Source organism: Podarcis muralis, chromosome 18 (genome assembly GCF_964188315.1).
Source record: "Podarcis muralis chromosome 18, rPodMur119.hap1.1, whole genome shotgun sequence".
Lineage (NCBI taxonomy): Eukaryota > Metazoa > Chordata > Lepidosauria > Squamata > Lacertidae > Podarcis > Podarcis muralis.
In genome coordinates, this window is record NC_135672.1 from 12,565,215 (window position 1) to 12,587,454 (window position 22,240).

General features: G+C 51.3%; 1 protein-coding gene across 4 annotated transcripts; it reads left to right on the forward strand.

The window, feature by feature from the left end:
• The first annotated feature begins 2,475 nt into the window (after positions 1–2,475).
• Positions 2,476–19,936, forward strand: MBD3 (methyl-CpG binding domain protein 3). Of its 4 annotated transcripts, XR_013391238.1 has the most exons (8): positions 2,476–2,625; positions 10,763–10,922; positions 12,231–12,368; positions 13,958–14,048; positions 14,637–14,814; positions 16,546–16,743; positions 17,646–18,863; positions 18,898–19,936. XR_013391238.1 is itself a non-coding variant. In XM_077921984.1 (7 exons), the coding sequence occupies exons 1-6, from the start codon at positions 2,552–2,554 to the stop codon at positions 16,736–16,738; spliced, it is 834 nt and encodes a 277-aa protein (XP_077778110.1). In that variant the 5' UTR covers positions 2,476–2,551; the 3' UTR covers positions 16,739–16,743; positions 17,646–19,936. The 4 variants fall into 4 exon arrangements, 3 of the variants coding, with proteins under 3 accessions (XP_077778110.1, XP_077778112.1, XP_077778111.1); XM_077921984.1 differs by having other exon boundaries at positions 17,646–19,936; XM_077921986.1 differs by lacking the exon at positions 2,476–2,625 and adding an exon at positions 4,706–5,073 and having other exon boundaries at positions 17,646–19,936.
• Positions 19,937–22,240: the final 2,304 nt, after the last annotated feature.

Genomic DNA, 22,240 nt, shown 5'->3' on the forward strand with positions numbered 1-22,240 from the left:
CCAAGTCATTGTTGAACGTTAATACAATCAAGAAGAAGTATATTAACAGTGAAATACAATTAAGAAGTATATTCATAGTGAAATAATTATTAAGCTCCAACTTAACATGATTTTTTATTCATAACAAACTGAATCATGCAAACACATTGGCATTTGGCAATAGCAAAAAGTCCTTTAGAAACACAATTTACAAAGACTCATAATTTAGTCTCTAGAAACTTGCTATAACATGAAGTAATACTAGGTGTAAATAATGCGTAGGCTAACTAAGTCCCGGGGGTTGGATCCACCTCTGGGTTATTTGTGGGGCCTGCCTACTGTTTTTACACGAGTAGAACGTGCGCTTTTATTAAAAATGCACCTCTGGGTTATTTGAACCCTATGTATAAAACAACTGAAATTAAAACGTTCTTTTAATTTACGTTAGCAAACGGATAAGAAAAATAAGAGATCGTAAAAATATAAATTAATTTCTGTAAGGATATAGAACATTGCTTGCATTTGGTTTTCGTTCCTACGGTTTATATTTTTGCTGTTTCAAGAAGACGTGCACTATATTTGTTATTTAAGATTTGTCCATAAAGCATCGACAAAAAAGGAAACACACACACAAAAATAAACTAGTTCCCATTATTCTTTTGCCAGGACGTCCTTTAAATGGAGTTTGTTACGTCTTCCTCTTCCAAGATGTGGGCGACGCTTTTGCAAATTTGGGGGTCGCTGGGCGAGATGTGGGGGTACACCACTGTCCCATCACGAAAGCTTTTTAATTTAATTTTTACATATATATAAAAAAGACAATTTTCCTGTTTTGGAGCATTTCTATGCATAATTTAGAGTGATTCCATCATGCTAAGGCCAAATAATTCCTAAATTGCAACGCGTACAATTTATGCACTGGCAGAGCACTCAGAATAAGCACGTCTACTCGGAAGTAAGTTCCACAGGGCTGACTCTCTGGGGTAAGAGAGAGACGTCTTTTTTGAGCATTACTTTTGAGTAGCACTGTAAAAAAAGTCCCAGAAAGCCTTTTTCTTTCTTTCTTTCACATTCTGCTATTGCAACATTTAGGGGTAATAATAATAATAATAATAAGTATTAAATGGTGTTGTTAATTAACAGGAGGCATAAAACACCTAATGGAAACTGCGGGTTTTGCCAATATTTAGGGTTTTTTTTTCCATATTTCAAAACGTGAAAATCCAGACACAAAGGCTTTTTTAATTATTATTTTCTGGCTCAACAGCTTTTGAGTGAAAAAACCCACTTTTTAATAAATTTTAAGAAGCTTTTTTTTAAAAGGAAAATTGCCCAAAAACAGTTTCCGGCAGCAGAATCAGGAAAAATTCTGGGTGTAACTTAATATTGAGCTGGTCAAGGTAAGCGGAAGGAGAATTTGAACCTAATATGGGAAAGGCAGAAATTCACCGGTTTCTTGGAGAGAAAACCTCACCTGTTGAATTTCTTCCTGCTCTGACAGCACAGAACCCCTAAAAAAAAGGGGGGGGATATTGTATATTAGGTGAAAAGGCTTTTATTTTTCGAAGGGGGGTGCAGAATAGAAACTTTGGGCTCCTCTTTCACTTTGGGGGATTTCCACTCAATTAAATCACCCTCTTAACGAGCCCCCCCCTCAAATTCAGTGGGTCTACTCTGCGCAGTTAGGATGGGAAAGGCAGTAATTCACCTGGTTAAGCCGTTTCCCCCCCAAGATGGTGAAGGAAACCTCACCTGTTGAATTGATGGATCTCACCTGTTGAATTCCTTCCTGCCCTAAAAAAAAAATAGACCAAAATGTTGCATATTAAGTATTTTTTTTTTTTGGTTGGGGGGCGCAGAACAGAAACTTGGGGGGCTTCTCTCCCACTTTGGGGGGGGGTCCCATTGCATTAAAGTTGCAACAAGCCCCACTGAAATGGCCGTTGAATTCAGTGGGTCCCTGCAGGTGTCAGCTTCTAGCACCCCATTCTATGGGGGGGAGGTTTCTAAAAAATGAGTGGGGTGCTCCTTCCCGCCCCCCCATCCAATCCCACCCTATTGCTTTGGGGGGGGGCTTCTCTCCCACTTTGGGGGGTCCCATTCCATTAAAGTTGCAACAGCCCCACTGAAATGGCTACTGAATTCAGTGGGTCCCTGCAGCTGTCAGCGCCTAGCCCCCCATTTTTAGGGGGGGAGTTTTTTTTAAAAAAGAGTGGGGTGCTCCTTCCTGCCCCCTATTGCTTGGGGGGGCTTCTCTTCCACTTTGGGGGGTCCCGTTCCATTAAAGTTGCAACGAGCCCCACTGAAAGGGCTACTGAATTCAGTGGGTCCCTGCAGGTGTCAGCTCCTAGCACCCCATTCTTAGGGGGGGGGTTAAAGAATGGGGTGCTTCTCTCCCCCCCAAATCCCATCCCACCCTATTGCTTCTTCTGCCCCCCAACCCCCTCGGGGCTGGCTGGCTGGCTGGCTAGCTGGTTGCCGTGGGGCGGGGCTTGTGGGGCGGAGAGGGGCGGGGGTCGCGTGCTTTGGGACCACGTGGCGGCGACTGCCGGGGGTTGGGGGGGCGAGGAAGATGGCCAAGGCGCCGGGGGGAGCTGGGGGGCCGAGAGGAGGAGGAGGAGGGGGCCCCCGATGCCCTCCTTTGGGGTGAGCTTGCGATAACTTGGGGGGCGCGCGGGGGTTGCACTTTTGCAAGCTGGGGGGGGGTCACGCATTGCATGCATGCAAAGGGGGCGAAGGTCCCGCTGCAAACAATGGGGTCAGTGTGGGTCACCGTGCATGCAGGTGGGGGGGGGGTCTTGCAAAAGTGGGGGGCAGAGGGTGGGTCGAGGGGGAGCTTGGGGGGCAGGGGGTGGGTCGGGGGAGCGTGATATGGGGCAGGTGGGAGTTAGGGAGTTGCAAAGGACCCAGGGCAAGGGATATGGGGGTCAGATCTAGGGGGTGGGTCACTGTGCATGCAAGGGGAGGGGGTCTTGCAAAAGTGGGGGGCAAGAGGTGGGTCGGGAGGGAGCTTGGGGGGCAGGGGGTGGGTCGGGGAGCGTGATATGGGGCAGGTGGGAGTTATGGAGTTGCAAGAGGTCCAGGGCAAGGGATATGGGGGTCAGATATAGGGGGTGGGTCACTGCATGCAAAGGGAGGAGGGTCTTGCAAAAGTGGGGGGCAGGGGTGGGTCGGGGAGCGTGATATGGGGCAGGTGGGAGTTACTGGGAGGGAGGGGAGTTGCAAGGGGTCCAGGGCAAAGGATATGGGGGTCAGATCCAGGGGGCTTGTTTAGGATGTGGGGCTGCTGCTAAGGGGGTGGGGGGCTATAGGGGAAGGAGATGGGGGCTGCAGGGTGGAAGCAAGGGGGGCAGGAGGGTTGGGGAGCTGCTATGGGGAGAGGGAACAGGTGGATGGGGGAAGCTGGTGTGGGGTGAAGTGTTTGGGGGGTCTGGCAAGTGTTGGGGGGCGGGCGATGGGGGGAGCAAGCGGGCATGGGATCTGTGGGGCAGAGGAGGGAAGTTAGGGGGCGATGGGGAGGCGGAGGGCGGGGCTCCATCTAAGCCAAGGGACAGTTATGGGGCGGCAGAGGGAGATGTGGGGCGGGGGGTGTTTAATATCAAGGGGGGTAGTTGTGGTTTCTATGGGGCTAGGGGCGAAGGTGGCCCATGGGGCGAGTTGTGGGGACGTGGGGAGGAGCCATAGGGGGCGGGGAGGTGGTTGGGGCGGGGAGGTGTGGGGTGGACCAGCCCTATAGGGAGGCTGTGGGGTTTCTAGAAGAGCCTTCTTGGCAAAACTGGGGCGGGGAGACTATTATTATTATTTATTGAATTTAAATGTGGGGAGAAGAAGGGGCTTGCTTTGGGGCGAGGGTGTTTTTTTTAGTACGCGTGTCAGGGAGCCGGCGGTCGCATTCACACGTTCGGGATTCTCGCGTCAAGCGGAAGAATATTGCGAGGCGGAACTCGTGAGGGGGAAGAGCGAGATTTGCGTGTCGTGACGTTGTACACGTGTCCGGTTTTTTAAGGGGGGAGAGAGACTTGTGAGGGGGAAAGCGAGACTCGCGAGCGCGTCCCGACGTCGTATGCGGGGATGGGGACTCGTCTTCGCGTTTCCCGACGTCGTATACACGCGTGTCCCGCCTTTTTATGAGGGAAAAGGCGAAACTCATTTTGGGGCGTCGTTGGTCGCGTTCCGACGTTACACCCGTGTCGGACTTTGTGCCTTAATGGGAAGCGGCTTTGTTCACGCGCGTCGGGGCGTTTTTGTTGTGAGGCGTTTGTCGCGCTTTTTATTCCCCGTGTGTAATGAGGGGAAAGAGTCTTTGTGCGTTACGTCCCGCGTTCACGTGTCTTCGGCCAGACACGTGTTTTCCCTTCCATGAGGGGTAAACAACCTGGGACTATATTTCCCTGCCTGGAGCGGAGGGATACCGCCTTCGAAAAAAGCGCCTCGAGCGAATTGGCGGGAAAACAAGGCGGACGCTTCACATGTATAAAAAAACCGTCCGCCAACGGCTCTCCGTGCGCGCGCCCGCGGCGGAGGGCGAGTTCGCGCGAGAGGATGGAGCGCTTGAGAATCGCGCGCGGGATGATGAATGGAGCCGCCGCGGTGGGCGGGGCGAGACGAGCCAATGGCGGCGCACGCACCGTACGTCGGGCGCGTACGTCGCCGCAGCGCCCCCTAGCGAGCAGGTGGAGCAGTGCGCTTCGTGATTGACAGCTCGCTTTTGCCCGGGGAACGTTCCATTCCCGTTTGCAGCCGTCGGAGGCGCTTTTTGCAAAGCAGCAGCAGCAGCCGGGCTGGCCTTGCAAGCCCGATCGGACCTCGCAGTCGCCAGCAGCAGCAGCTGCAAGCAAGCAAGCAGAGCCGAGCCGAGCCAAGCACCGCTGCAACCCTGGCAGGGCGAGACCACGGATCTGCCAGGCAGGCAGGAGCCAGAGGAGGAGGAGGAGGAGGTGGCTGGGCCGAGGCCGAATCCGACCCGCCGGGCCTCATGGAAGCGATGGATCGGAAGAGGTGGGAGTGCTCAGCTCTCCCGCAGGGATGGAAAAGGGAAGAAGTGACCAGGAAATCGGGGCTCTCCGCTGGCAAGAGTGATGTCTATTATTATAGGTGAATGTGGGGGGGGGGGGCGGGAGGAAGGAGGGGGGGTTGGAAAGGGGGGGGTGTTTACGCTGCCTGCAGCCGGCCTTTCTTCCTGCCTGCCTGCCTCGCTGCTGTCAAGACAACAACCGTGAACATGGCCTTTCGCTGCAACCCTTGCATGGCGGGGGGGGGGGCCTTGCAGACAGTGGGGGGGGGGTCCAGGAGATCTGATTCTTCCCGCTTGCTTATGCAAGAAGGGGGTGCTGTGAGAGGTGGCGGGGGCGACCTCCAGTTGCAGTGGCACGAATCGGGGCTGTTCTGCGGGAGGCGTTGCAGGCGGATCGCGGCTTCCGTGGGGGGGGGGTGTAGAGAAAAAGAAAAAAGAGAGAGACTGAGAGGGAGAGAAGGAAGGAGGGAAAGAAAGAGAGAAAATTCGTGATAGTCCCTTTGCAAATCGCCGCCACCCACTGCTAGTTTTGATTTTGCAAAAGATTGGGGGGGGGCAGGCCGGTTGCGGGGTGAGTTTCAGATTGAATGGGCACCCTATTGAATTTTTTATTGGGGGGGGTGTAGAATACATGGAATTATTGCCTGTGTGCGATTTTGAGGGTTGCAACCCCGTTGCGCTGGTCTTGGAAGGGAGAATGAGAATATTCTTGCAACGGGCTTGCCACGAAAAGATAATTTCTCTGTCTTTTTGCATTGAGGTTACGGGGTGTCTGCGTTGGCCGAGGGGTGTCTCTGATGCATGCGGGGCCCCCCCGGGGGGGGCAACATAAACGCGGAGCTTTTCCGCCTAGAAAATTGTGGCTCATGCTGCATGGGGACAATGTGACAGTTCGGGAGCCGTTCACATAGCAACGGATTGACAGATGAATGCAGGAAATAATAAGCCCCCCGCCCCCCCGGTGCTGCTTGCACCAAGGTTTATTATTGGGGGGGTCAGGAACAGAACCAAGTTCTGTGTATTAGAAAGGAGGAATGCAACCCTTAGATAATAAAATAAAAAAAATGGGAAGCTGTCACTGCAGATTGTCTTCCGGTCATTGGCTCCCTTGCCAGGTGCTGAACTCCGCCCCCCCCCCCTTTGCATAGGTGAGGGTCTTTGGGGAGGGGGCTGATCTTTGCAGCTGGATCCCCCACTAGTGGACCCCCCTGGACAGACTGGGGAGGGGGCTGAACTGTTCATAGGGGTCCCATTTCTACAGCCAACCTGGGGTTGGTTGTTTCACCGGGGTCTCTCAAAATGCAATTTCATCCAGGTGTTTTTTTTTGGGGGGGGGGACTGCAGCTGTCGCAGGTTAGATATGCGGTGGTGTGTAGGCTATAGGTGCGCTGTGGGGCATTTTTTGGGGGGGGGGGTTCCTGTCTAATAAGAACCATTTTAGCCAGCAGGCAGTAGAAGCAATTGCAGCCTGTTTTGTTATTTGGGGAGGGGGGTGTGTGTGTGTGGCAGCCTGTTGCATTGAGAGAGGTCTGTTAAAGAGCATCTTTCTATGGCTGAAGTTTTTCAAGGATACCCCGCTGTGAATAACAATGATTTTTTTTTTAATATAATGATTTTTATTAGTTTTCCATTACAATCCAACAACGGCCTTATAACAATGCCAATTTACGATACAATTATTAATACCGGTCGTTCAAATACCTAATGATATAATTTGGATAAATTATATTTATCCGCGCGCTAGATTTGATTATTTTCTTTATTTCTGCGTTCCAAAATCTTACTAAGGTCCATTTATGTTTTATTATTTACACCCCGCCAATCAGGCTGGGTTTGTGACGACCCTGGAGAGCTCTCAAGTCTCCTGTTGTTGTTGTTGTTCTTGTTCTTGTTGTTTCCTGTTGTTGTTGTGTCTCTTGTTGTTGTTAATGCCCCACTCTGGGCAGCTTCCAACACGCATAAAAACATAATCAAACATCAAACGTTAATGATAACCATCTGATCCAATCCCAAAAAAGTCACAGTAAGTTTAAAACAAAGAAATATTCACTCATCCATTAGGCATATAATAGTAAACAGTTAAGGGACGCGGGTGGCGCTGTGGGTAAAAGCCTCAGTGCCTAGGACTTGCCAATCAGAAGGTCGGCGGTTCGAATCCCCGCGGCGGGGTGCGCTCCCGTCGTTCGGTCCCAGCGCCTGCCAGCCTAGCAGTTCGAAAGCACCCCCGGGTGCAAGTAGATAAATAGGGACCGCTTACTGGCGGGAAGGTAAACAGCGTTTCCGTGTGTGGCTCTGGCTTGCCAGATGCAGCTTTGTCACGCTGGCCACGTGACCCGGAAGTGTCTCCGGACAGCGCTGGCTCCCGGCCTCTTGAGTGAGATGAGCGCACAATCCTAGAGTCTGTCAAGACTGGCCCGTACCGGCAAGGGTACCTTTACCTTTAGTAAACAGTGAAATTGAAGTTCATCAAATCGCATAGTTTCCTGTTGTTTCTGTGGGGTGGCGGGTTGCAATATTTTGCCTGCACAGGAAACTTTGGGTGGGTGGCAGGGGCTGCCTTGGTGTGCCTTTGCCGGTTTGCAGCAAAAGTTGTTCCGACTAACCGCAGCGTTCGTGCAACAATCATGTCGTTTGTACCGCGGTCGGGAATGTTCTCCAACCCAAAGGTTGCAGTCTCGTTTGCACAGCCTTCCCGGAGCCAGGGTTGCAGCGAACCAATGTGAATTTTGCCTTTTGCAAAGCGCTTGCGAACCTCTCTCTACCCTCCAGCCCCGGCGTAATAAGCGTTTGAATTGTAGAGTTGTGAGGGAACCCCAGGGGTCATCCATCCCAACCCGCTTCAAAGCAGGAATCTGAGCTGAAGCATCTATGACCGATGGCCACCCAACCTCTGCGTGGAAACCTCCAAGGAAGGAGAGTCCACAACCACCATAGAGGGACTGTTGTCGAGTCGGAATCTCTTGTAACTTGAAGCCCTGGGTTCGAAATTATTCGGATGTGATTTGCGAGCCCGGAGTATGCAACCTGTTGGGATATGGGGCCACGGGCGAACTCTGCATGCCGTCGAGTCTGTTCTTATGTTTTTGGACGTAGAACAGGGGCTGTGGGAGCTCTTTGCAGCCTAGGGGCCGCTTTTGCTTCCTGGCAGCCTTCCGAGGGCCACATGCCATGGTGGGCGGGGCCAGGGGCGGAAGTGGGCGGGGCAAAGGCTTGCAATTTTTGCCTTTGCCCAGTATAATTTTCATGCAAGATGCACATTCACCCACCCGGTTCTCCCTGGCAAGAACATTTCCACCCGCGTACGGAAGACACTTCCAAGGGCCAGAACGGGAAGCGCGGGGGCCGCATCCAGCCTTTCCCAGAATCCTCTGCAACACAGAAGGGCTTTCCTTGCAGAAAGAAAGTTTGGAAACGGCCCCTCTGCACAATCCATTGTTTAATTCTCGGGGGGGGGGGTGTTTGCAGTGGCGGCGGGTGTTCTTCAAAAAAGCAAGCCCCTCGCGTGGTTTTTTCTTTCTTTTCCAGGCTCTGAAAAACGTCTGGTGTCTGGAGCCAGAAAGGGGAGGTGCAACCAAGCTGGCTTTTATTGATAATAGGAGCCGGGATCCATTTGCAAAACCTTTTTTTTTTTTTTCCCTTCCTCGCTAAAGAGAGGAACAAAGAGATTTCTGCTTGCCCGTGCAGAGTTGGGACATATGGAAAGGTTGTCTGGGCACCTTGAATAGGGGCTGCATTCATCTTAATCTCCCGCCCCGTGCTCCCAAAAGTCTGAATTTGCAAGTTAAATAAAAGAGCGAAAGAATTGCAGGGGGGGGGGAGGTTTAACCCGCTTTTTATATTTTGTTCCTCGGCGGCTGGGGCAAGCCATTGAAAACCTCACAAAGCGAGCGTACTTGGAGGAGCGGGAGGGGTGCGTGCAGAATCGTTTCTCAGCTGCTTTCTCCTTTTTCTTCCTTTACAATGAAAAATAGTGGTTTCAGGCTCCGGGGGGGGGGGGGCAAGGAGTCGCGCAGGCAAAAGTCGCTTTGCGCTTGCTGTTCACAAAAGGGAAACATGTTCCCTTGCTTCCAGGCCCCACGAAGGGAGGCTTCTCTCTCCCGCCGAAGCGTCCGAAACTTCAGAATTGCACGGGTTTCGAGTTTCGGAGGCTTTTTACGCACTTTTATTTTTTCGCACGAAATTCTGCGTTTGCTTGGCTTTTTGTGGGGTGTTGGTGTGTGTGTGTGTGTGTGTGTGTGTGTGTGTGTGTGTGTCTAGGGGGTTGTGAATTGAGCTCCGGAAACAAGCACTGAAAATTCAGCCCGTTTGGAAGAGTTGAATCGGTCCTAGGAGGTCAGTAAGGCGATGCTTGTGTACGTATTTGAACAGCAAACTTGTTCCTGCAGATTTATGGAGAGGGGAGAAGTCAGTGGCCATCAAGTGAAGATTCCGCAGTGTCTCTGCCATCTTGGAGTTACATGCCTGGAGAGCCTTGTATCCTGACTTTTCTCACACACTTAAGACCCTATCCTGTAGAATTCTGTCCGTTCTGTTTCATCTGCACAATCGGAATGAATTTTGGGAGCGAAAATCCTTTTGCGCAGCCTGAGCAGGAACAGCGAATTGGGAATCGTTTTGATGGCAAACGTTATATATCGGCCTGCCCCGCTTCTTCTTAAAAGTGACGTGGGCCGTTCATAACGTGAGTTGCACAGGACGGGGGTCAAAGTGTGTCAAAACGGTCCAGATCCGAGGATCCCCAGGCATGCACCGCCAGATGGCGGAGGCGTCAGGCGACAATTGGCGCCGGGGCATCTCTGCTTGGTCGCAGACGGCCAATAAAGGTAAAGGGACCCCTGACCTTAGTTCCAGTGGGGGAAGACTCGGGTTGCAGCGCTCATCTCGCTTTACTGGCCGAGGGAGCCGGCGTACAGCTTCCGAGTCATGTGGCCAGCAGGACTAAGCCACTTCTGGCGAACCAGAGCAGCGCACGGAAACGCCGTTTACCTTCCCGCCGGAGCGGTACCTATTTATCTACTTGCACTTTGACGTGCTTTCGAACTGCTAGGTTGGCAGGAGCAGGGACCGAGCAATGGGAGCTCACCCTGTCATTGCAGGGATTCGAACCACCAACCTTCTGATTGGCAAGTTGTAGGCTCTGTGGTTTAATCCGCAGCGCCACCCGCGTCCCACACAAGCGGCCAATAGCTGGGCGCAAAACGCGCCTGGCCCCTGGCTAATTTCGAACAATGATTCTCTCTGCCATCTCCCTCCGTCAGTTGCTTCTCTTTCATGCTTGTGGGCTTTGAGTGCACCTGCCAGAGGGACATAGGGATTAGATGTGGCCCTCCAAGCCTTTTTCCCTGGCCCTTGGGACTCCCACCCCTTCGCTGGGCCTGCTCCTCTGCTTTTGGCTGGCTGGAATGCGCACCTAACCGGCGATCATTCCTCTCACTCGCCCGGATTAAAGGACGAGGGTTTGGCGTCCAGAAACCTCGTTTTGTGCCGCCGGGATGTCTCCCGTTGCAAAACAATAAAAACGGTAAGAGTCTCACCCATTGCTGCGACAAATTTGCCTACGGCCCTCCCCTCTAGAGCCATGCGGCCCTCAAAAAGTTCCCTGCGATGGGAAGAGACGGGAGAAGTTTTCTGCTTTGCTTTGCGGCTGTCTTGTTTTCCTAGGGGAGCTCTGCCCCGAACGGATTTTGTTTCCCTGCACCCGGTTCGCCCTCGTTCTAATGCTCCCAGAAGCCATAATTTCTCTCCCTCTCCGTCCCTCTGTTTCCCCAGCCCGAGCGGGAAGAAATTCCGGAGCAAGCCGCAGCTGGCCCGTTACCTCGGCAACTCCATGGACCTGAGCACCTTCGACTTCCGGACGGGAAAGATGCTCATGAGTAAAGTGAACAAGAACAGGCAGCGGATGCGCTACGACTGCTCCAGCCAAGCCAAAGTGAGTCCCCGGGCTCGCTTCCCCTTCCCCAGAGCCCCTTAGCGCTTGACCCTCCCCATGCCAGTCTCCCCAGGCCTTTAGTGCAAAAGGCAGCCCTGCTACGCTGCAGGCAACACAAAAAACCAACTTTCCCGCCAGCAGCGGAAGATCGCTCTGGACAGCGGAGAAGTCCTCCGCTGTCCCGGGGTTTTTTAAAATGCTGGCTGGTGACAGCAGAGACTCTGCTGCCGCCCGCCAGCATTTTAAGATCGCTCCGGACAGCGGAGAAGTCCTCCGCTGTCCGGGGTTTTTTAAAAGCCTCTGCTGCCGCCCGCCAGCATTTTAAAATCGTCCCGGGACAGCGGAGGACTTCTCCGCTGTCCCAGGGCGATTTAAAAGCCCCCGGGAAGGCTGGCAGGGGGGCGAAAGTCTTTGCTCCCCCCCACCTGCCTTCAAAAGCCATCCGGGATAGCGGAGAAACGAAGGCTGGCGGCGGGAGGAGGTCTCTCCGCCCCGCCGCCAACCTTCGGAGGAGGTCCGAGGACAGTAGGGAAGACGCGCTGCGCTTCCCCGCTGTCCCGGAGATTTCCCTATGGGCTTTCGTCTTGCGAAGGAAGCCCATAGGGAAATTCGTTTTGCGAAGCGCCTCCAAAACGGAAAACCCTTTCGTCTAGCGGGTTTTCCGTCTTGCGAGGCGTTCGTCTTGCGGGGCACCACTGTAGTTTGGAGATGGTATTGAACAGCAGTCATATCAAATCAAAGAAACAAGGAATATTTGTGTCATATGTTGGATGCCAGGAAACTGGGATTTACGTTCACATGTGGTGGGCGTGTAAATATGTACAGTGGTACCTCAGGTTACATACGCTTCAGGTTACAGACTCCGCTAACCCAGAAATAGTACCTCGGGTTAAGAACTTTGCTTCAGGATGAGAACAGAAATTGTGCTCCGGCGGCACAGCGGCAGCAGCAGGAGGCCCCATTAGCTAAAGTGGTGCTTCAGGTTAAGAACAGTTTCAGGTTAAGAACGGACCTCCAGAACGAATTAAGTACTTACCCCGAGGTACCACTGTACAATTATTATTTTTTTGGGCAAAGGTTGTTTAAGGAGATTACAGAAAGACCACTGGGTTAAAAGTCCAGAGGTGGCATGATTGCTATCGATTTACGATGGGGTTGTGGAAGGTTCGCAGGCTAGGAAGGGTTTGCTCGCTAGTTTATCGACAGCTGCACAAGTTTAAGAAGTGGGAGAAGGGGCGAGGCGAAGCGTCAAGGTGTGCCGTTTTTGATCTGTTGGCGTCACCTGCCTCTGGGTCCTTCTGTTTCCAGGGCAAACCCGACCTGAACACGGCGCTCCCCGTCCGGCAGACGGCGTCGATTTTCAAGCAACCCGTCACCAAAATTACAAACCACCCAAACAATAAAGTCAAGACGGACCCCCAAAAGGCAGTCGACCAACCCCGCCAGGTAAACGGGTCCTGGTGGGCGCACACCTGTGTGATAGGCATTCAGTGAGTCTGTGTTTGCCTGAGCTGAGTCTGGACTAAGGATTCTGAGCTCCTCATGACATCCAATCCCAGGACATTTTCAGGATTTCCTGTGTGTCTGTGGCATTTCTTCCTGTCCTCGTTCTAATGAAGTTTTTGGATGCCTGTATTTTGGGAATAGGGGACTAGGGTTAAACCACAGAGCCTAGGACTTGCCGATCAGAAGGTCGGCGGTTCGAATCCCCGCGATGGACGGAGTGAGCTCCCGTTGCTCGGTCCCTGCTCCTGCCCAGTTCGAAAGCACGACAAAGTGCAAGTAGATAAACAGGTACCGCTCCAGCGGGAAGGTAAACGGCGTTTCCGTGCGCTGCTCTGGTTCGCCAGAAGCGGCTTAGTCCTGCTGGCCACATGACCCGGAAGCTGTACGCCGGCTCCCTCGGCCAGTAAAGCGAGATGAGCGCCACAACCCCAGAGTCGGCCACAAATGGACCTAATGGCCAGGGGTCCCTTTACCTTTACCTATTTTGGGAATAAGTTGTCCTCAACTGATCAGTATGAAAATATGCTTTAACTGACACCCTGTCCTCGTATTATGTTTCCTCTGTGCCATGAGTAGCTTCAGAAACATCGGCCTAGAACAGCAACGTGCAAATTACTATTATTTCCCCTTCCAATCCTTTGAGAAGTACCGTATTTTTTGCTCTATAAGACTCACTTTTTCCCTCCTAAAAAGTAAGGGGAAATGTGTGTGCGTCTTATGGAGCGAATGCAGGCTGCGCAGCTATCCCAGAAGCCAGAACAGCAAGAGGGATTGCTGCTTTCGCTGCGCAGCGATCCCTCTTGCTCTTCTGGCTTCTGGGATTCAGAATATATTTTTTTTCTTGTTTTCCTCCTCCAAAAACTAGGGCGAAAAATACGGTGCTTTAGTGGCAGGGATAACACCCCATGATGGATGCAGAATAGCATCTAGTAATTCTTGCTGCTGACGGCTGTCTGTCTAAAGGTAAACATTGACTACAGGTGTTACGGAATCAGAAAAGGGTCGGCAGTGTGTTTTATTTCACGCGATTTGCCTTCCTCTCGGTTGCAATGGACCTCAAAACTGTTGACGAAAAAGATCATTAGTGGTTATCTTCTGGGGGGTTTTGTGGGGAGGGGGAAGCTATTGTTGTTCTAAACCATTAAATATTTCCCCCTTCCCTTTGCTTTACCCATAAAATCCAACTGGCATGCAAGTCTGAGTTAATAATTTTAAATAAGTGACACTTAGAAAGGATTCTCTTAGGCTGAGAGCCAGCATTGGACTGTGTGCATATATAGACTTAAAAGCACATGGCTTCTCCCCACCTGCACCCAAAAAAAGAAAAGAACCGTGCGAAATATAGTTTTCCACTTGCGCAGCTACAGTTCCCAGCGCCCTTAGAAAACAACCCTTTCCCAAGGATTCGCACCGTGTGCCTTTAAATGTGTGGGCAGCTGGTGTTTTCGTGGCGCTCACGATGTTCAGAGAAATGCGCTTAACGGGTCGTTCTTTCTCTCTTTTGCTCTTTTCTCTCCTTCTTTTCCCAGCTCTTCTGGGAGAAGAAGCTCAGCGGCCTGAACGCCTTCGATATCGCAGAGGAGCTGGTGAAAACCATGGACCTCCCAAAAGGTTTGCAAGGTACTGCGCCCCTTTTTGATCGCTGCAAATAAACGATAAGTCGCCTCGCCCGACATCCTGCCTCTGGGTCAACTAGGTGCCATCAGAGGGAATATAATAAAAATGCGGCGGCAGCAGGAGGCCCCATTAGCTAAAGTGGTACTTCACGTTAAGAACAGTTTCAGGTTAAGAACGGACCTCCGGAACGAATTAAGTACTTAACCCGAGGTACAACTGTAGTTTAATTAAGTTAACAAACACCAACGGACTTGGATCTGGTGATAGCAGATCTTTTCAAAGCCTGCTGGTTGTTTACACCTCCTGTGCCCCCCTTGTCTGTTTTGGGACCACCCGACCGCCCTATATGTAGACACCTACAACAGCGTTCGTCAACCTGGTGCCCTCCAGCTGTGGTCCAAAATATCTGGAGGGTCCTAGGTTTATAAGGCCTGGACCCAGAGGTCAGCAGACTTTTTCATCGGGGCCGGTCCACTGTCCCTCAGACCTTGTGGGGGGCCGGACTATATTTTTGGGTGCGGGGGAATGAACGCCAGCAGCCGTGCAGTGACCGCACGCCCCGTGTCTCCTCTGACACCCCTCCTCCCGCAGGCGTGGGGCCCGGCTGCACCGACGAGACCCTCCTCTCCGCCATCGCCAGCGCCCTGCACACCAGCACAATGCCCATCACTGGGCAGCTGTCTGCCGCCGTGGAGAAGAACCCCGGAGTCTGGCTCAATACCTCCCAGCCCCTCTGCAAAGCCTTCATGGTGACTGATGAGGACATCAGGTCAGTGACGCTCCCTGGAGCAGGGAGAAGTTCTCTCTCTCTCTTTCTGTCTCTCTCTCTTCCTTTATCTCTCTCCCCCTCTTTCCTTCCTTCCTTCCTTCCTTCCTTCCTTCCTTCCTTCCTTCCCTCCCCCCCCCCCTCTTTATCTCTGTCTCTTTCTGTCTTTCTCTCTCTCTCTCTCTCTCTCTCTCTCTCTCTCTCTCTCTCTCTCTCTTTCTTTCTCTTTATCTCTCCCTCTCTCCCCCTTTCTGTTTCTCTTTCTTTCTTTCTTCTATCTCTTTCTTTCTTTCTTCCGCTCTTCCTCTCTGTCTCTCTTTTTCTTTCTTTCTTTCTTTCTCTCTCCCCCTCTTTATCTCTCTCTTTGTCTCTTTCTGTCTTTATTTTTCTCTCTCTTTCTTTCTTTATCTCTTTCTTTCCCCCTCTTTCCCTCTCTCCCCCTTTCTTTCTCTCTGTCTTTCTCTTTATCTCTCTCTCTCTCATCCTCTCTCTCTTTCTCTTTCACTATTATTACTACTACTACTATTATTATTACAGTGGTACCTCGGGTTACAGACGCTTCAGGTTACAGACTCCGCTAGCCCAGAAATAGTACCTTGGGTTAAGAACTTTGCTTCAGGATGAGAACAGAAATCGTGCGGTGGTGGCAGTGGGAGGCCCCATTAGCTAAAGTGGTGCTTCAGGTTAAGAACAGTTCCAGGTTAAGAATGGACCTCCGGAACGAATTAAGTTCTTAACCCAAGGTACCACTGTATTATTATTATTATTATTATTATTATTATTATTATTATTATTCAATCTCTACAATATCCTTGTTGAACTGAGCTGACCTTAACAGTGCCCAGTATTTCCAAACACCAACATTTTCTTCCTCTCATGGCCATTGTTTCTGTTCTTCTGTTCTGGCCTCAACTAGAGCCGCGGCCTTTTCGGCTGTGGCTCCGATCTGGTGGAACGCTCTGTCCCAAGAGACTAAGGCCCTGCGGGACTTGACACCTTTCCGCAGGGCCTGCAAGACAGAGCTGTTCCACCAGGCCTTTGGTTGGGGTTCAGTCTGACTCCCTCCTTTGGCAATCTTCAAAGAACTTTAGCCTAGTGGTTGCCATCAATTTGATTTGAATTAATTTTAGAATGAAATGATTTTAGAATGTTGTACAGTGGTACATAGCAAGACGAAAATAATCCGTTCCGCGAGTCTCTTCGTCTAGCGGTGTTTTCGTCTTGCGAAGCAACCCTATTAGCGCTATTAGCAGCTATTAAAGGCTTAGTGGCTATTAAAGGCTTAGCGGCTAAAAGGCTATTAGCGGCTTAGAAAAGGGGGGGGGAGCGAAAAAAATCGCAAGACGTTTCCGTCTTGCGAAGCAAGCCCATAGGGAAAATCGTCTTGCGAAGCGCATCGAAAAACGGAAAACCCTTTTGTCTAGCGGGTTTTTCGTCTTGCGGGGCACCACTGTACTATTTTATTGTTGTTAGCCGCCCTGAGCCCAGCTTCGGCAGGGGAGGGCGGGATATAAATAAAATTTATTATTATTATTATTATTATTATTATTATTATTATTATTATTATTGCACCTTGAGGGTTCCACCCTCTTGACCGCAAAGGGGTCTCCGCTCTGGTTTCCCAGGCGTGCGGCGGAAACCGTAGAGCAGCTGCCAAGACAGGCGGTTGTTTTGGGGGGGGGCTATACCGCCATCCCCCAGCCTCATCCAGCTTCCCTTCCCTTCCCTGGACAGGAAACAGGAAGAACTCGTACAGCAAGTGCGAAAGAGGCTGGAAGAAGCTCTCATGGCGGACATGCTGGCTCACGTAGAGGAGATCGCGCGGGACGGCGAGGCGCCCGAGGAGAAGGCCCTGGGGGACGAAGACGGGGAGGAAGAGGAGGAGGAAGAGGACGTGGACCGCGGGCCGGAGGTGGAGAGCGTATAGTCCAGGTAACTATACCCTCAGTTGCTCCGAGGGAAACTCTGTAGCTCCGTGGCAAAACATGGAAGCAGGAAAGACTCCGCCTCCAGCTGTTTTTGGACTACAATTCCCATCATCCTTGACCACTGGTCTTGCTAGCAAGGGATGATGGGAGTTGTAGTCCAAAAACAGCTGGAGGCCCAAGGTTGGGGAACACTGCCCTAGAGGACTGCTGCCAGTCAGTGCAAGCCAGAGGTTTTCAACCTTTTTGGGTCCGCGGCTCCCTTGAGCAATTGCATTCTTCCTGCAGCGTCCCTGTGGGGCTCAGGAGTCCGGTTATATCCCCCCTTCCCTGCAGACCTGGCAGCCCCTCGCCCTTTTTCCTAACACCCTCCCTTGTGGAGCGTTCCCTCAGCCTCCTCTCCCCTTTCCACCTTGTTGTTTTCTCATCTCGGTCGGTGGAAAGATCGGACTGTCGGCTGCCTCAGATATAGAGTCCCGTCGATGATCAGCCATCGAGGAGGCAGCTGATTCAGTTCGCATTCAACGGCAAGCTTATCTCGCTAAACCACAGAGCCTAGGACTTGCCGATCGGAAGGTTGGCGGTTCGAATCCCCGTGATGACGGGGTGAGCTCCCGTTGCTCGGTCCCTGCTCCTGCCAACCTAGCAGTTCGAAAGCACACCAGTGCAAGTAGATAAATAGGTACCGCTCCAGCGGGAAGGTAAACGGTGTTTCCATGTGCTGCTCTGGTTCTCCAGAAGCGGCTTAGTCCTGCTGGCCACATGACCCGGAAGATGTACGCCGGCTCCCTCGGCCAGTAAAGCGAGATGAGCGCCGCAACCCCAGAGTCGGTCACGACTGGACCTAATGTTCAGGGATCCCTTTACGTAGTCCTCTGTGATGGATCAAGTCTCTCTCTCTTCCATCAGGGAGTCCCTCTTGAGAATCCTAGCCTTTCCTCGCCCCGCGAAGAGGCGAGCTTGCCGCCGGACAGCGTCGCATGCCGTATCCGCAGCCGTCTGGAGATGCCTTCAGCCTCCGGCCGTCTTCAGCCTTTATTTGCCGGACGTTTGAGAATCCAGTGGCTCAGTAGATCCTGGGTAGCTTGAAGATGGACTTTACTAAAAACCTGTACTCTTTCTCTCTCTCCTCTCTCTCAACCCACCACCCCCCATTTCCTCAAGTGTTAACAGGGAAGGAACGCAGAGAAACTGAAAACGTTAACTGCTCCGTCTTTCATTTCCAGGGCGCAAGGATGCCATTTGAGCCTACTTCCCTGGTTGTCGTTTTTATTATTATTAAGTAGCACACACCTACCCAAACTTAACGTCCTCTTTCGGCTTCAGGTAGAGGCGCCGTTTTTAAATGGGGACCACCTGTCCCATACTTCGTTTGTTTGCTCCAGTTGTAGATAATCCTTCCTTCTGCGAAACCACGCCATGGGATTTGTGTGTGCGTTGGTGTGTTTTCATCATACCTTTTCCAGACTGTCCGGTCTTCCCAGAGGTGTAACGGGGGGGGGTGTTCCTTCCCATATGAGGGGGACCCCTAAAGCTACCAGCCGTTTGTGTGGATCTCTCGAAAGTGCAGACATTTGGGGTTACGCACACAAAAGTCCATTTATCCAGTGGCAATGTCAGTGAGGGGGGGTGGGACCCTTTCGGAGAAAACTTTCGTAAGCTTAAAGTTGCTGTATCATTTGTGTGTTCTTCACGACCGGTGCATTGCGAGGAGGAGGGTGTATACTGACCTCCCCAAATCCCTTTTACTAGATTCCAATTATTTGCTTTTGGGCGGCAGGTGTGGCCTTTTGCTCGTCTCACGCAATTGAAAGCGATAGATCGAAAGCGGCGTGTGTCCTCAGAAGAGGCGAACTGAACTGGTCTGGTTTTGCAACGATTGCAGAGTCAGGCTTACTAGACGGGTTCAGCATCGAACACCCCACAACACAAAGCTGTCCCTAAATTGGGCTTGCTTGGAATTAGCGCAACCCTTGCCTGAGGAGCCGGCACGTCACTGTGCAAAACCGTGCAAAAAATCTATAGGTTTTAATTGCACCGCTGCCGTGCAGAAATCTAGGTTTTAGCTGCACCGCTGCTGCGCAAAAATCTGGGTTTTAATTGCACTGCTGTCGTGTAGAAATCTGGGTTTTAATTGCACTGCTGTCGTGCAGAAATCTAGGTTTTAATCGCATTGTTGCCGTGCAAAAATCTGTTGGTTTAAATTGCACCGTTGCCATTCAGAAACCTGTGGCTTTTACTTTTACCCAGGCTTGTTCTGAACCTATTCAAACCATTTCTTTCCGGAGCCACACACAATGACGGCAACCTGTGACGGAAAATCCTGGCTTGTTTTCGCCGCCCGGGACCCATGAAGTTTTCAGTTTTGGGTCAGCACAGCGGCACCTGTGCCCCGAATCCCCTCTCCAGTGGCCATCCCACCTGCCAGCTCCACATTGGTGCTTCCAAACCAACATATGGGATTGTTTCTTTGGGGTGGGGTGGGGGGTAAATGGGGCTCGGCTGCTTCTTCTGAGACGCCGCTTTTCCACATTGGAGAGGGAAACCCCTGCACCCGGTTCACTGGCCTTCCCTGCTACTGAATTTTGTCCATTTCGGATTTGTGTGTGTGTGTCTTAATCCCAGAAGCACGGATTTTCACTCCGTTCCGAAGCAGTTTTTGAGACTCTTTTGGGTAGGGAATGTTAAGAGAGGCAAATTCTTGCAATGGAGGGATTTGCCAGTTTTTTACACACAGAGAGATGCCTGTCTTTCTTTCCTCCGTCTCCTTCTTTTTTCTCCACCTGCAGTTCCACCTTTTCCAGGTAACTCCACGCAAACCCTTTCCCTTTTAAGCTTTCGCCAGCAGTCAAAACAGCGCTGGCAAGCTTCTCTCTTTTCCTGCGATGTTGCCGTGGCAGAAACCTCGTTCCTGCCGCACAGACAACTTATTTTTGCAGCGTCTCGTCACAACCCAGCGGTCCCCGTCCAAAGCGAGTTTCTTTTATTCCTCGAAGCAACTTTTGTATCGACTGCTTTTTGCGGGGTGGGGTATAGTGGGGTTTTGCAGCTTTTAGATATTTCGCAGCTATCCGGGAGCCCCTTCTCCCCGCCTCGCCTCCTTAGCACTAACCGATGATGTCCTTTCAGCCGTGATCATATTTGTAATATTTGTTGGGGGGGGGGGGCTTAGTTTTGTAATTAAAAAGGAAAAAAGAAAACAGTGTTTTGCGTACGTTCTTCCGGGGTGTTTCGACGCTTGGGGAGAAAACGTCGAGCGTGAATGCAAGTTGTCGTGCGACCCCGAGGCTGTGGAGTTGGAAAAGGATCGGGAGGTGGAAGAACATTCCTGAGAAAAGGAACAAGCATTTTGCCTTTTTAAAAAAAATGCTGCCATTGTTCTTGTGATCTCCTCCTGGCACTCAGGAAATCTCTGAGCCCGCTGGGCTTTTGTTCAATGAGGTGGTCGGACTGTTCAGTACTTTGCCCATTTGGAAATACAGTGGTTCCCCGCAAGACGAATGCCTCGCAAGACGAAAAACTCGCTAGACGAAAGGGTTTTCCGTTTTTTGAGTCGTTCCGCAAGACGAATTTCCCTATGGGCTTGCTTCGCAAGACGAAACGTCTTGCGAGTTCTTGCGAGTTTGTTTCCTTTTTCTTAAAGCCGCTAATAGCCGCTAAGCCGCTAATAGTCGTGCTTCGCAGGACGAAAATACCGCAAGACGAAGAGACTCGCGGAACGGATTAATTTTGTCTTGCGAGGCACCACTGTAATAATAATAATAATAATAATATTTTGGAGGAGGAAGTTGGGAAGAGCGCCACACTTTACCACTTCCTGCTTTCGCTCTGTGCTTTTTTCAAGGCTCGGGTTAATTCTACCAGATCTGCATTTCACCCAGGTCGCTTACAAAGCTCACTCTTTGCTTTTCCTTCGGTGGGTGGGTCGGATCCAGTGAAGTAGCAGGGAAACTCCCAAAAGTTTGGCACCCTCCATGAGGGGTTTATCAATTTCATTTCACTTTTAATTTGTATTCCGCCTTCAGGCGGTTTGCAAGCTGCAAAGAAAATAGACGGCAAAGATTGTGCACGTTGTAGTAGTTATTATTATTATTATTATTATTATTTATACCCCGCCCATCTAGCTGGGTTTCCCCAGCCACTCTGGGTGGTTTCCAGCAAAAGACAATAAATCATCAAATATTAAAAGCTTCCCTAAATAGGGCTGCCTTCAGCTGTCTTCTAAAAGTCAGGTAGTTGTTTATCTCCTTGGCATCTGATGGCAGAGGGTGCCACCACCGAGAAGGCCCTCTGCCTGGTTTCCTGCAACCTCACTTCTTGCAGGGAGGGAACCGCCAGAAGGCCCTCAGAGATGGACCTCCGTGTCTGGGCTGAACGATGTAACAATCTGATCCAATACCAAAAGTCATCACGGTAACTTTAAAATAAACAATTATCAAATAGAGCAGCATTTGACAATCCATTAGAATATAATAGTGAGCGGCAAAATTAAATATCCACGTATAATAATTAGAACAGCTTGCACTTGTCAGTTACAATAAAGAATTCCTAAACTGTGATCAGTTAAAATAAGGGCAAGGCACAGGGCACAGAACACACAAAGTTGGAGGTAGATAGCTTGGTCCCAGGGACAGGTCCAGTCTTGGGATCTAAATAGGGGTGGGACTGTCCTTTTGCCCAGAATCGCGGAAAGAGAATCGCTAATAGCCAGGGTGGGGAATATTTCTTCACGTGGACCCTCTGGTCTTCTGCATAAGGCAGCTTCTGAGGGGGGACGGGGACAAACTCAACACCCACCCACAAAAATTGCCCAGCTTCCTTTTAGATGGCATCACCATCCTTTAAAAAAGAGAGGAAGGGAGGAAGGAAATAGGGAGGGAGAGAAGGAAAGGAACGGAAGGAAAATGGGAAGGGAGGAGGGATGAAAGCAGAGAGGGAGGGGGAGAGAAGGAAGGATGGAAGGAAAAAGGGAGGGATGGAAGGAAGGGGCTGAAGGAGAAAGAGGAGGAAGGAAGGATGAAAAAGGAAAGGGAGGAAGAGAAGGAAGGAAGGAAAGGGACAGAAGGGGCTAAAGGAGAAGGGAGGGAGGGAGAGAAGGAAGGAAGGATAGAGACGGGAGGGAGAGAAGGAAGGAAGGAAAGGGACGGAAGGGGCAGAAGGAGAAAGGGAGGGAAGGAAGGAAGGATGAAAGGAAAGGGAGGGAGAGAAGGAAGGAAGGAAGGATAGAGACGGAAAGGAAGGATGAAAAGAAAGGGAAGGAAAGAGAGGAAGGGTGGAAGTAAAGTGAGAGAGGGAGGGAAGGATGAAAGGAAAGAGGGACGGAAGGAGGCAGGGAGGGTGGAGAAAAAGAAAGAAAGAAAAAGACAGACAGACGACCCGCAGCAGCAGCAGCAGCAACTGCCCCCCAGTCCCTGCCAGTTGCCCCCCAAGAGTCCAGGGCGGCGGAGGGGGAGGAGGCGAGGAGGGCGTGGCTGTGATTTGCCCTCCCCCTGCTTCTCCCCCCC

Bases quoted from the DNA above. Each gene is read 5' to 3' on its own strand.
- MBD3 (XM_077921986.1), top strand. From the start codon at position 4,955: ATGGAAGCGATGGATCGGAAGAGGTGGGAGTGCTCAGCTCTCCCGCAG. The intron at 10,923-12,230 runs GTGAGTCCCCGG...TTCTGTTTCCAG, and splicing joins ACTGCTCCAGCCAAGCCAAA to GGCAAACCCGACCTGAACAC. The intron at 14,815-16,545 runs GTCAGTGACGCT...TTCCCTGGACAG, and splicing joins GTGACTGATGAGGACATCAG to GAAACAGGAAGAACTCGTAC.